The sequence below is a fragment of the Clinocottus analis genome, unplaced genomic scaffold, assembly GCF_023055335.1.
Source record: "Clinocottus analis isolate CAN_PGR_092001 unplaced genomic scaffold, fCliAna1.0.p SCAF_24, whole genome shotgun sequence".
Lineage (NCBI taxonomy): Eukaryota > Metazoa > Chordata > Actinopteri > Perciformes > Cottidae > Clinocottus > Clinocottus analis.
In genome coordinates, this window is record NW_027175976.1 from 741957 (window position 1) to 756548 (window position 14592).

The 14592-nt window shown below is 42.4% G+C and overlaps 1 protein-coding gene across 1 annotated transcript; it reads left to right on the plus strand.

Moving 5' to 3' along the window:
- The first annotated feature begins 707 nt into the window (after nucleotides 1-707).
- Nucleotides 708-4059, plus strand: LOC137794124 (CD48 antigen-like). The gene is made up of 7 exons (XM_068590755.1): nucleotides 708-920; nucleotides 1416-1574; nucleotides 2349-2477; nucleotides 2558-2715; nucleotides 2789-2876; nucleotides 2961-3044; nucleotides 3818-4059. Exons 1-7 carry the CDS (start codon nucleotides 878-880, stop codon nucleotides 3826-3828), a joined length of 672 nt encoding a protein of 223 aa, XP_068446856.1. The 5' UTR covers nucleotides 708-877; the 3' UTR covers nucleotides 3829-4059.
- The last annotated feature ends 10533 nt before the right edge of the window (nucleotides 4060-14592 follow it).

Sequence of the window (14592 nt, forward strand, 5' to 3'; positions counted from 1 at the left end):
TTGGCGCTTGATTCTTGTTTTTTAATGTTTTAAGTGATTGCACGGCAGAACGCTGGGCCTGGAAATGCTCAGAATAATATTAGTATACATGCAAGAGATGAGAGTTGTTGTAGATGCAACAAATTTACAGGAAAATACAGTTTTTAATAGTTGCATCTCCTAAAGGCCTAAAGAGATCAAACTGAGTATTTCACTGTTAAAAGCACAGGAACGAAAGAAAAGTCAGAAATGCATCATCCATGGAGCAGAAATCGTGTTTTTCTCTCAACCTTTACTTTTAATTTTAAAAACTCCTAATTATGATTTAACTATCTTAACTATCCACTTACTATCTCATAATTATAAGATAGTATCTTGCATATAATTATGAGATAGTAAGTGGAAATCATGAGATAGTTAAGTCATTGAGAGTTTTTAGGAGATACATATCTCATAAAATGGGCTTTTATCAAAATGTGCTGGATGCAATAACAAAAAACATAAATAAATAAACATTTCTCTTCATTAAAGTGCAGTTCATAATACTTCCATGAAGTTGGAGTTTACATTGTAGAAAGGGAGTGGCAGTATAGTTTTTACTTTCTGTTTCACTATGACTTGTCAAAGTGACGTAGTTCTTCAGGTCTTCTTATCCAATAGGAAGTATTCCTTCACGAGGCCCTGTGACGACAAGACGAAGAAGAAAACACTTCCTGATCTGACTCAACTTCTGACTACGCACTTCTCTCTCAGCGACTTCTAGTAGCTTCGGTTCAGTCCGCTGTGTACTTGAAGTACTAGAAGTTGAAGTACTAGAAGTACTTCAAGTACTTGTACATGCTCAGGGCGGACTCCCTGCGGGTGTTTGTGTTGTTTTAATCCATTAAATGAGGATAAAATGTGGAAGACGCTGTTCGTCCTTCAGTTCGCAATGAACGCCGGTAAGTTGGCAGCAACAGCGCATGCGCTGATACTTTTCCACGTTTGAGGTACTTGTAACTGCGTTTCAGGGACCAATATTATATTATACACTATATATTTTATACCAGTGGTAGAACAATAAGAGGAAGTGGCAGCGCGCTGTTACTATTACTACCTGAATATTACATTATTGTTATGTTATTATGACTGATCCAATCTACTCTTTCATTTTGTGTACATACAACACATGATGAGCTTGTAAAAAGGCATTTTTTATGAATTAAACTATATGAAATAGTGCCTTTAAATGCACAAAATACTTTTTAATATACAAAATGTAAGATATAATAGTATAATGTACAATGACGTACTTTTAAACAGGCCTGAGTACCTTTACTACTTACTTTCTACACTATAAGTACAATATGTGAGTACTAAAACGTAAAAGCTTTTCTCTCATCAACAAAACTTTTTAGAATCAAACACAAAATGAACGATTTTTTTTTTTTTTGCAGACAGCTTAATTTACAGTAAAGTCGGCGGCTCAGTCGTCCTCACGCTGGAGTGTCTGGTTCCTCCCAGTGCTCCCATCAGCACCATCACATGGAAACACGAACAAGACCTCGCTGTGGAGTGGATCAATGGAGACCAGCAGGCCTACCGCCAATTTGAAGGTACTTAAACACAACCTCACCTGGTTCAACACAACCTCACCTGGTTCAACACAACCTCACCTGGTTCAACACAACCTCACCTGGTTTAACACAACCTCACCTGGTTAAACACAACCTCACCTGGTTCAACACAACCTCACCTGGTTCAACACAACCTCACCTGGTTTAACACAACCTCACCTGGTTAAACACAACCTCACCTGGTTTAACACAACCTCACCTGGTTCAACACAACCTCACCTGGTTAAACACAACCTCACTTGCTTCAACACAACCTTACACCTGCAGGTCGTCGAAGGTTTTAAGGGATTTGTGTTCAGGTGCATTGATCCCTTCAACATGAGCGACATTTATAACCCATTCAAGTGTTTTAGTGGGTGAAACCTGAGCATCAAAGGTGCTTCTGTGGGTTTTTATCAGGTGGCTGACATATGTTTCGGTGAAAATGTAATTATATAATAGGATTAATATTCAGTATTCATGTATCCTAATAGGTTCATTCAGATTATCCCATCTCTAAATGTAAAAAAACAGGGAAATTAAGGTATTTTGAATTTTTTAAACCCCTTAAAAAAACTTAAATCTGTATAAATATACCTGGATATGTAATAAAACCTCCATTTACATCTTCCATTCAAGCCAAATTAAAAATAAATGAATAAATATATATCCTGAAATACATAAACGAGGCGGTAAATACACATAAATATGAACATTTATTTCAGTAGAAATACGGTCCTGAGGTGCACTGTAACCATAACGGCGTGTTTATAGGTTGCGTTGCGCTGAACTCTTCGACGGCAGCGCTGACGATCACGGGCCTGACGGGAAACCACAGCGGCCGCTACGCAGCTGAGATCAACAACAACAAACCCACCAACTGCACCGAGCTCCTCGTCATCGGTGAGTCGATGACTTTATAAACGACGTTTGAGGAGCCAGATGTTCACCTTGTGTGTGTGTGTGTGTATGTGTTTCATCAGCTCCGGTCTCTAAGCCCTCCGTCTCCTCGCGCTGTGACCTTCAGATGACCTTCTGCCTCTTCACCTGTGAGGCCGACACCGCGGGCGCCGAGCCCGTCTGGTACCGCTGGTGGCCTGCAGGCGGCGTGAACGCCACCAAGCTGCTCAATGTGACAAAGGTACGAGACAAACATCCACGTTGTTGTTGTTTATTGATCCTGAGCTCTTTACACACAATAATGTCTGTTTCAGGAGAACAAGGAGTTCAGCTACAGCTGTCAGGTGGAGAACCCGGTGAGCTCCCAGAGCAGCGACCCGATGCCCAACCCCTTCACCACGAGTGAGCCTCCACATCGCAGACCACTCACATGTTTATTCACGTGTTTATTCGCGTGTTTATTCACTGGTTGTTGTTTGTGTGTAGGGAATCGGCTGGTGACGTTAATCTGCCTCATACCTATAGTAGTAGCAGTTGCTGCGCTTCTGTTCCTCTGTTTTTTCAAAAAAGGTAAGAAGCCACTAAACATTGTATTTATTCTAAAAAAAACAACTCTTTGTCTTTATGTGCATTTATCTCTGTAGATTTTATTTATGTTTATTCAATGACGGCATGAATAAAGTGTTTATTTCTTTCTGCAAACATGTTCGACAGCTCAAAGTATAAAAAAAGACAGTTAAAGAAAGAGGAAACACTTCTGATGAATGAATCTGAAACAAAGGGACGGTCCAGTCGTGAAGTCTCAGGACGATAAATGCAAATAATTGGGTTTTTTTGCATTTTTGTTTTGCATTATTTTGTGTTTGAAGTTTCATCCTGAGTTACAGAAATGCAAATGTAATATTTAAAAGAGGCAGAGGAGCAAACAGGAAGCGCTAAAAGCTAACGCAGCGTGTACTTTTGATGGTGCAACATGACGATTATTATAAATCATGACGCTTATCGATGAATCACAGTGACGTGAACGTGCGTTTGTTCATCTTTCACACAGGACCAGGTGAAGAAGGAACCGGTGAGAGAACACGTCCACCATTTGTTTTAATCACTTCACACACGTCTCAGCTTTACTGTTGTACATTTAAAATTCTTATGAGTCATTTTATGTTTTCACACCACGCAAAAAATGGTGTCATTCGACATTTTGAAGTATTATAACCGAACAAAATAAAACCTATATAGAGGAAAATGGTCTGAAGTAAACGTTACCGTGACACTCGAACAATAACTTGCACCATATGACAGATGCATTGTGGGTAACACTATACTTTTATCTTTTGACACAGAAGTCCACTAAGTTGTGGGGTCACTGGTGGATGAAGAGCAATCGGACTAACACGTATCGTCGTCTTCAAAAGACAGAATCATCTCCACTATAAGTGCTAAAGCTGCTTTAAAACCTGTTTGAAAGCAGTCGTACGTTTTCAGTTACATTTTCAATAAGGGAGAAAATGATGTTTACAAGGTATTTAAAGCCATTTTTAGGAGCTGAAGTCCTGCAGGATGAACTCTTATGTCTTCATTGTGCAGACCTGTCAAGGTTCTCTGCAGCTCCGGCTGCTCAAATAGTCAGAGCAGACGGTAACATTTCATCTGTTATGAGTAGTTGTAAAAGTCACAACTCGATCAACACTGGCTTTTTTATTGAGCTGACAACATCAAATTGTTTTTTAATATATTTATGCTACCAGGTGCTAAACTCACTGTGGCTCAAGACATTACTGGTTGAACATGAGCTGCTGCGACAACCTAAAGATGTGTCAGGTATCAGGTATTCAGTCATTTCTTCTCTGTATTTTTAATGTCAAATATTTTATAGAGTTTATCAGGGAGATTTTTAAACATACCAAAGATATGAAACATATTTTATTGTGTCACATATTCTTAACAAGTTTTTTGGTCAGTGGACGTATTATATTTATTGCATTTCCTTCAGCTTAAATGTGTTTTAGATATATTACTGCAGCTGGTGTGCTGGGTGTCGTTCCTTCTGTCCACCAGAGGGCGCCAGAGCATCACCAGTCAATGCAGCTGTGTGTCAACGTGACTTTCACAAAGATGGACGACACATCGACTATAACAATGTTTTCAATGTCTTTACGTCCATTCGATCAATTTAACTTAATTAGGTTTTAGTTATTATTTTTATTGTTTGAAGAACCATGTTTTTGTTTTTGATCTCTATGCAGAAGGTTTGTTTTAAAAAAAGTTGAACCTTCAAGTTGTGTCCCAAACCAGTACTGCATACTACTTTACAACACTGTGTAAAAAAAAAAACTGCTAGTAAAAAACTGTGTTCTGTTTTGTTTGCAGTCGTTCAATATTTGCACATTTTGTTCTCACTTTCACATTTTAATGCACATTTTGAACTGAACAGCTGAAGACTCGTCCTGCACCGCTACCTCATACAGGCTGTGTCCAAATCTAGTTGAAAACACAGATTAATTGAGGTGAAACTGCTAAAATGGTGCATTTCCCCAAAATAAACAAGTGTTTTTTAGCCGAGCTCTTTGGATGCTCTGAGGGTGTAAACTGGAGGAATGTGTACTGTATTAAACACCCAAAATGTGACAATTACAGGATAAAAAACATCCCTTTGATAACAAATCCACGCGCTGAAGCAGAGTTCCTCGTGTGGAGCGTCATCTCCAGCTTTACGGCGCCGCATCAGGATGTCTGTGATGTTCTCCTCGCATTGTGCAGCACTCAGACACAAACAACAGGCGTATTTGCCAGGTTTACAACATAAGTGCTACCTTTCCAGGTGAGTCTTCCTGAGCGTTGACAGCCGAGAGCAAAGAGGGAAGACGGGTGGAATTTAAATGTGAAGCGCGTGAGTGCGAGGACACATGCCCTCCGGAGGCACAGCCGATGGCGAAACGTGGATTCATCTTCTGCGTGTGCTCACAGGATTAAACTGAGAGGCGAGCAGCCAGGATCCGGACTCCAGGGAGAGATGTGTCAAAGGGATTTTCCCTATTCAAGCCGTATGTGGTTCAGGATTTGTGGAAGACAAGTTCTGACAAACCCGATGACCCTCTGCTCCTCCTGCTGACTGAAACAACAACCAAGCAGCTTCTTGTTGCTTTTTGTCACAGACTGATGAATAAAACTGATTTTTCTGCAGAATTGTGCAGCTTTTTATATGTAAAAAGGTGGATTTGTGTGTTTTGCGTGGAGGTTTTGGGGTCGGATCCTGCCTCTGTGAGGAATGCGGCCTCTGCAGGTGCCGCGCTGCAGGCCGACGTGCCCGAACAGAACCACACATGGAAAACTTACATCAGGCTACGATGACGAGCTCAGGAAGGCCGCTGCAGCTTAAAGGCTGGATTTACTGATCCAAGGGCCACAAAGAAACTCAGTAAACACAGGAGCCCCGGCTCGTTTGTGCGACAATCCCAATAAAGTTTATTCAAACAATGGGATCATTCATACTGTTTAAAGTGAAAAACAAACAAACTTTACTCTCATTTTCTTAAAGTATTTTTAAGGTTTAAATGACTTAAATGTTAAGTATTGCATCATTTTATTTGTTTATCCCACCTGTGAGATAAATGCAGAATAACTAGAACAAAAGGCTGAATCTCTCCTGTAGAAATCATATATAAAGCTGCATGAAATGGAAGTACCTCATAATAGCTGTATTGGTGTACTGTATTAAATACATTTGCACATTAAAAAATACCTTCATGTGATCGTACAACAACTGGAAGTGTTCAAATCATTACATCCACAGCAGTTGTTGGGTTTTAATTGTCAGTCACGTCCATGGTCTTCCTCTCTACTGCGCATGCTCGAAGAGGTCACACCTCACGCAGGTGTTCGGTGTGTTCGGCTGATTAGACCCGGAAGTTCCCCGCTGGGTTAACCCTCCGACTTTAGTTCAGCTCGAGCGAGCAGACTAAACTTTGTCTTTCTGTCAGTTTACTGCGAGCAGTCGAGTGGAGCAGCAGGAAGCCATGAGGCGGAACGGTGAGCTGATTAGCTGCTAATTAGCTGCTAATTGGTGACAGGTGTGTAAAGCTAGCAAGCATGGAGTCATGCTAGAATGTCGGTTTCAAGATAAAAGCATTTCATTTGTACTTAGTACATATTGTTCATATTTTTCTTGTATTATGATGCTTCTCCAGAGTTCGTAGCATTCAAAATTGGCGCCATACTCCTCTTTTAATCAAATTAACTGAACTTTAGATTGTTTAATATCATTTTCAGTGTGAATAAAAAAACCCAAATAATAAATTGCATTATTCTAATGAAGCAATAATCCACATTGACTATTTTAGTCTCCATTTATCACCGTGTCGACCTCGCTGCTGCAGAAATAGTTTACCACTCGTGCTTTTACTTTGAAAAGAACTCGCAGGAAGTCCTCTCCAGCTCTTTGGGCACGCTGCTGCGCCGCTGAGCGTAAAGGTGCACTCAGCCTCCAGGTGGACAGCAGCTCGGTGAACACTTCTCCCTCGCAGTGATTTATTTCCTCTCACTTATCTGCAGGAGTGTCCCGCTGCAGACGCGCGCAGCTCTGAGCCTCTGAGCGGATTTAATTTGTTTTTCTGCGTCAAAAAAAGTCCCCAACAATTGGAGGATGCGTCGACGCGACAGGTGGTCGCTGCTGACCCTGCACACCTGCATCCTCCTGCTGGCGGCTCCTCGCGTCCAGGCTCAGCGCAGAGGTGAGAGGACGCGCTTCATTACGTCATTCTGCACGTTTGTGTGTGTTTTCAAGTAAATATTGCTGCAAAAACGTTGTTTTTTCCCTCCAGGAAAAACATAGAAAAAGGGCCAGGAATTCTTCAAAATGTGTGTTTTGGCATATTTTTAAAGTAACTTCTTTTTAATTGGCTCTACAGAACATCTTATCTCAACAACCCTCACACTCTTCATGTTTTACTTTAAATTCAGAATTTATTGCCATTTCTGCTGAGTTTCTCTGCTTCATGAGCTGATGACGTCAGAGCTGGAATGAGGCAAGGTGGATGTCTGGACTTGTCAACGGAGAGTTATGAATAGCTCCCCTACTGTACTCCTCTCTCGATAGATAGATAGATAGATAGATAGATAGATGGATAGATGATAATAGTCCTTTTCTTGTTCAGAATTACATGAATTTGCATTTATTGTTTTGTATTTGCTGCATTTTTCTGGTCTTTTTTCATCAAGTCTGTTTGATTAGGCACCTTTTTTTTTTCCAGAGGACATTGAGAGATTAGGCCCCTGGACACACACACACACACACACACACACACACACACACACACACACACACACACACACACACACACACACACCTCCAGCCCTGTTGTGTGTTGGCCTGTTTTTTCACTTGAGTTTCAGAGTAAAGAATAAAAGATCTGTAAAGGGGGGGAATGATACTTGAGAAGGTGTGTGTGTGTGTGTGTGTGTGTGTGTGTGTGTGTGTGTGTGTGTGTGTGTGTGTGTGTGAGTGAGAAAGGTGAGTATTTGCGTTTTGTTAAGATTTTCCTTTCTTCAGGGCTCGTTGTCGGTACGCGCTTCATCATCATTGCCAAATGTCACCTGGCTGTGGTTTCCCTCCTACACACACACACACACACACACACACACACACACACACACTGTGCTGACATTCAGGCATGCCCACACATTCGTGTAGAGACACATGCTGAAGCCCTCCGACAGACTTCACACAAGAATTCCACACAAAGCTCTTCGTGATGCAGATCATTCTGTTTCTCTTTGTGCACTTTTCTCATTTCTGGACGTGAAGACGAAGACGTTCACAGAGCGATGAAGAAACTCGTCCATCGGATTGTTTTGTGTCAGACGTGATGAGTCGATTTGCACCGACGTCCCAGAAACATACAGAGACGGATTCATAATGAACTGCAATTAAACTGCTTTTATTTTGCATTTCTTCTGAGAAAGGTCTTCTGGGAAATGTAGGAAATCAGTACTGGAAGTGGAGAAGGATGCTCTGGCTGTGTGGAAGGAGCCCCACCGCATAAGGAAAGCTCTGTCACACGTTGAGCATCATAACCTGATAATTTATAGACTTTATAACGGTGTTGGAAGCGAATCATGAGAGTTTACAACGTCTGTTTTCTGTCTGCAAGTTTTCTCCATCCCTGCTCTCAGATTTAGTGTTTATGCAGCATGAGCACGTCTCCCCTGGGTGGTCCGTGATGTACGGCGCTGTCTTTTATCCACGCAGACAACAAATGGTCATAAACGTCGTGTGAAGTGAATAGCTGCGTCTTCAGGGAGACGTGAGAGAGACGGTGCTGGCTTCATGAAGCTTTATAGACGTAGAGGCGTCACATCTTTAGTTCCTGTAGAGTCTCTCAGAGGAACGTGTTGCACAGAAATAATCATAAAACTTGTACTTGAATGAATTAGTTTTCTAATTTACTTTTTTTTATGAAGCACAAACATGATTTATTGTCCCAGCTTCTCAAAAAAGTAAAAATTTGCTTCTGTAATATTTTTACATGATTAAACATTTTATATTGTTGTGTTTGGGAGTGTTAGTCGCTTAAAATAACTTAAAGTCCTTTTTATAGACCGACTGATGACATTAAACACATTATTTCTCTTCATCTGTTGATTTAGATGAACTTCTGTTTATGTAGAAACAAAGAGCTTTACTTGAAGTGAAACATAATTATGAGTTGTGTAGTTTATGATTCAACAATAGTGACATATTTATGACTTTCACATCCTGACTTCCAGTTTAATAGCTAATAAACACTTTTTTATGTTTCTTTCCAGCCAATTATCTTTCACCAGTCAGACATTTTGGTTAAAAAAAATAAAGTTTTTGTTGCAGTTTTAAGCTAACAACTATAAATATGCAACCGAAGACAACTCTTACTGAGTAAACAATGAGCACTAAGAGAAACTTACATTTATGATGCATTATAACAGTGATTATAATGCACTATAATCAGGTAACAATATATTACAACGATGTGATCTGCATAGAAGAAGTTAGTGCGTGTCCGTCTCGTATGAAGATACTTGACCTTTAAGGTGATTATAAAATGCTATATATGGTTATAGTTATAAAGAATTATGAATATTTTAGAGCTTATAACTAATAGATGTATACTTTATTCATCTCCAAGGGGAAATTAGTTTTGTCACAGTAGCAGGTAAAAAAAACACGTATTGAATTTGGAAATTAAACAAAGACAGTATGCATGAGTACATGAGGTGTGTGTGTAAGTATGTAGAGCTGAATCAGTTGATCAATAGTTGTGTATACGACGCACTAAGCAGAATAAAACCTTTATAATGAATATTATTCTGCGTCATAGTGTTCCCATACGTCTCGTGTAGAAAGGGACTGAAGTTGGAGTAAAACATGAAATATTCCCTGTGAAGAACTTCCAAACTTCACATTCCTCATGAAGCAGAGAGACGAGCTTCTCTTTGTTTCCTCGCAGCCTCGAGCTCATTTCTTCACGCCCACTTTAATGAGCGGAGCCGTCTTCTCTCCTGCGAGCGTCTCACGTTCCTGAACATCAAAGCTCTCGTCTTGCTACAGTGTTGAAGAACGACGGCGTCTCTGAAGCCGCCGCGTGGTCGCTGAGCAGCGAGAGGATGTTTTCCTTCCCGTCCTCCATCGCTCTGCAATCTCTCCGTCAGACGCTGCTGTGTGCGACCGGGGGAGCGGTTGTTGTTCCCAGCTGCAGCGCCGCTGGCTTTGATGGTGCTGATGGTGGACGCGGCTCACTTCTCCCACCTGCTGCTCGCGATCTAATCAGCTGCCCGCAAAGGTGCACGTGTGAAAGATTAAGGTTCATTACGGTCTAAATTCTAAATGCAGGAGCTTCTGGGTGGATCTTTGGATTTGTGCCTCGTGAAAACTGAGACATAACAAGCCAGGTGTTTGCTTAAGGCCTCCATGTTGACGTCGGCTCGAATCCCTAAAACAAGCTGCGAGGTCGTTTTCTCTGATCCCAGTGAGCCTTTTGGTGCTGAGACGGAGCGCCGGCGTGTTTCTGGTGGCTTTCTTTCTGTTTTTCTGTCTTCTTTTGCATCCTCACTGATTGCTGTGTCCCTTCCTGTGCAGGAGAGATACTTACACTGAGAATATTTGTGAAATATCATTGTTTGAATCCACAGTGAAGCAACTTTGTGATTATCAAATAAAACGATTGTTTCAGCTGCAGTTCAGGATTCCTCAACTTTCCTCGTTAGTTTTCAACGTGGTGAACAAGGTGAAGAGTTTCACCCGATGGAAACGATGGAGCGTATGCGTAACTGTGTGGTTTGAGCCACAGGTTGGTGCAGAACCGAGAGATGAACGTTAGCCTGAAGCCAGTTTCCTATAAAAGGCTTTGACTGCTCTCGTTGCACTTGAACGCACACGCCATGACACCCTCTGAGAGACAGAAGCTTTTTGTTCTCAGCAGACGTTAATCAGCGGCTTAATTCACCGGCTCACTTGATTCCAGTTCAAAATTTCCCCTCAAACCCCGGAGCAGAGCGACTCATCCATGTTCATCTTCCTCCTTGTTTCCTCACCACGTCGGTGCTCGAGCTTCTTTCCGAGTGACTCACGCTTCTGGTCAGAGATGTGTTGGCCTTGTGTTCCAGTTTCAGAGACAGAAAGGAGGGCGGTGAGGTCAGATATGAGGGGAAATGAGCCGTTTCTGGGCTTTCTGCTGGTCTCGTGCTTAATTTACTGTATTAACTGTAACTCTACACTTCCATGGATGAGTTACTGAAGTGGAAGTGTCCTCCTGGCTTCACCTTTTTAAAATGTGACTCAAAGAGACGCAAAGTAACCAGGAAGAGACTCACAACGACCACAAAGAGACTTTAAAACCAGTGTGAAAAGAATTAAAACTAATAAAAGTCTGTTTGTCTGCAGGCAGTGACGTGTGAAATGATGCACGTTGTTCATTTCAAATGACAAGTGATGAAAACTACACGGAGGAATGCGAGGGGTCAAAATGTCTGCGTCGCTTTACATTCGGGGTGAAGGTTGAGCGCTGTGCTTTGTGGCAGCGCCGCTCCGGCAGCGCGTCACGGGGTCGGGAGCGGCGCTCGCCTCCAGTACAGTTACCTGCGCTGCAGGAATTTGAACTCACCTGCAGCGCCGAGGCCTCGAGTTAACGAGGGCCCCGAATGTCACGTCTCTTCAGGCTCCTGCTGCCAAAAAATGCACCTCTGACAGCTGCAGCCGAACAATCTCAGGGCTGGAATTACCTTTTTAATCACGTTAAACGCTCCGTAATTGCTTTTAATTGTCTGCGGTCGAGCGCTTCAGTGTTGGTCTCCTCCCTCTGGATGCTTCTTTTCTCTCGCATTCAGGAGAAGCCTCACCTCCCATTATTCCTCCTGGTTCCTACAACAAGCGTCCTCATTCAAGTCCGACTCTCCACACAAGGAGTCGACTGTCTCCTCGCCGGTCTCCTGTGTTGCTCAATGAATCGTGCATTGAGGCGATGAGGGCGCCAACTCACACCCGCTCGTCTGAAAATGCCCCGCTTTTGTCTGTGCCAAAAAACCCTCCAGGACATACCGCAGGGTGTAGGGATCGAGGAGGAGGAGGAGGAGGAGGAGGAAGATGAGGAGGAGGGCGTCATGGGTGTTGATTTCTCCTGCGCTTCTGCCCAGATGCCCCACGGGGAACCGGTTTGCTTCTTCGGTTTGAGGAATTTGAGTTATTTGATAACTGCAAAGCTCAGATGGAAATCAGTGAGGAGAGTCTGTGACTTACGAGACGTTTCTGGGTTTGTTTCATGTGATATTTAAACCAAGTTACACACATGTTGGTCCAGATTGGGTTCATCTCTGTAGACTCCAGACTTTATACAACAAGGTGGCAGCATTTCCTCTTCATCTTTTTGGCGTTTTCGCTGCAATTAGAAGATGCAAACGTTCTCTTTGGAAAGTTATGATGGGTATTCTTCACCTCCTGTAGAAAGAGGATGAACACAATAACAAAACATGGACAAAGGTTCAGATTCGGCAGTGATTGATCTGTTCAGCCTTTAAAACCAGAGACACGTCCAGTAGTCTGCTGCTGCCCCCTGCTGGACCATGGAAGTCCTACAGTTTGTATATCTAGTTTTGCATTTGTGTGAGCGTTCATGCACTAATCCAACTGCTTCATGAGCTCAATATTTACAGATCCAAAGAACAAAAACACTGACAAAGTTCCAGTGCACATGAGCTAGTTATGGAGCTCTTGTGTGACTTTGTGGTAGAAACGTGATGCAGTTTATGAGACAAAAGGTTGAGGCTTCATGGCTCTGAAAGTGTGCTAACCTTCAAGTCGGTGGTTTAATGTGTGCGTGCAACAAGTTGTAAAGATAGAAAAGCAACTCATCACTGTGCGATTGCATCCCGGAGACACACTCATCCTCCTCTTCACAGACACTTAATCCCACATATGGAGTTTTTAATCCAATTAGAACACACCCGCCTCAACAGGAGCCAAGTAAACTGAAGGCTGAGGCTGTTTTCAGGTCTCAGAAAGTTTAAACACACACTCTCATGCAGTTGGCGTTGTGGATCTTCAGCACAGCTGCAGCTTATCCGCCCCTCGTTCTTTTCACCTCAACAAATATCTTTCAGTCCTCTAAGACGATGTCGTCGCTCTGTCTAACCTGCATGGCCACAAGTATGTGGACACTTGTGTCCCTGTTCTTCTGCTCTGGGGCAGTTTTTTATGCTTAGGATGGAGCTCGTTGGTTCAATTAAAGGAACAGTTTGAAGCATTTCAGGGATCTGTTGACAGAAAGGGAATGTATATATGTACTTATGTACTTATGTATGTATGTATTAATGAATATGTTTGTAGCTAGTAGGAGGCACAGGGGAAAGGTGAAGGCAATCGCTGACGTTTTCTACTGTGACTTTAATGTAACTCGTGTCTTTATGACAGATACAGAGCAGGCTAACTTAGCTTAGCATAGTGGCTGTAACCAGGGGGAAACAGCTAGCCTGGCTCTGCCTTCCATCACCTCTGTTGGGTTAAGACTCTCACCACATAATCACTTTAATACTTACCACAAAACATCCTTACTGTTCAAAGAACCCACATGCTAAGACGATGCACTTTCCCTTGTGTTTGCCAAAAGGCATGCTGGGAAGTTTAAAGACAAACGGTAGAAGAGCCTAGATGGGAAAAAGCTTTAAAAAAAGCTGTAAATGTCACAAACTGATCCTATATAACTGTTAAAGAGGAAGCCGGCAGTAGCGTCCCACTGGGGCGGTGAAGTGCAGCTGCAGCGTCGTGTTGTGTGTTTAGCTGCGTGTGTGTGTGTGTGTGTGTGTGTATGTATGTATGTATGTGCATGCATGCATGTGTGTGAGCGTGAGTCATACTCTAAATGAAGGCGCCAGGTGCCTTCATAACTGACATCCACTCGCTGGCTGTGTTTGCTCGGCCTCCCTGTGGCCCCGTGCAGGTCACAGCAGCTGACAGCTGATGGCGATGAAACGTGTTGCGAACACAGAGGGAGGCTGGAGGTGCATATGTGGGAGAGCCTGCAGGACATTTATGGAGATTTATTGACTCCAACATATCAAGGAAAGTGTGTTTTTCCTCCGTGGTGATACGTGAAGTCCAGATATGTTCAGCAAGCGACGTTTAACTTGTTTGTTCTCTTTCAAGTTGCACAAATATCCATTTTTATATATGTTATATGGTTTCTTCTGCTGTGGCGGATGAAATAAATGCATCTCATGGCTCAAACACAGAGCAGACAGGATGTCTAGTTTCTCCCCAAACACATTCTCTGTAATTGCTTTTGGTAATTACTGCAAGGCTGAGACATGTGAGCTTTTCTGTTATTTGTTTTCTGTCCTTGCTGGTGCACAGTTTTCATTTTCATGCCCTGTTTTGTATGAAAATGCCTCTTAGTTCTGCAAAGGCTCATTGTTTACAGATGTCAGCCCTTTTTAGTTAATTTTTTGAGAGCAGAATAGTTTTTGTGTGTGGTTTTGTCCCCTTGCATGCAAACAACACTGTTCATTTACTTCTCCAGTGCCAATCTGACCCAGATGACAAGAAGATAAACGACTTAACTCTGCATGAAGACACAGAGTGTGAAGTATCCTTCTT

Excerpts from the sequence above, each read along its gene's own strand:
- LOC137794124 (XM_068590755.1), top strand. The coding sequence starts at position 878 with ATGTGGAAGACGCTGTTCGTCCTTCAGTTCGCAATGAACGCCG. Across the intron at positions 1,575-2,348 it reads GGCCTACCGCCAATTTGAAG|GTTGCGTTGCGCTGAACTCT; the intron begins GTACTTAAACAC and ends GCGTGTTTATAG. Across the intron at positions 2,877-2,960 it reads GCCCAACCCCTTCACCACGA|GGAATCGGCTGGTGACGTTA; the intron begins GTGAGCCTCCAC and ends GTTTGTGTGTAG.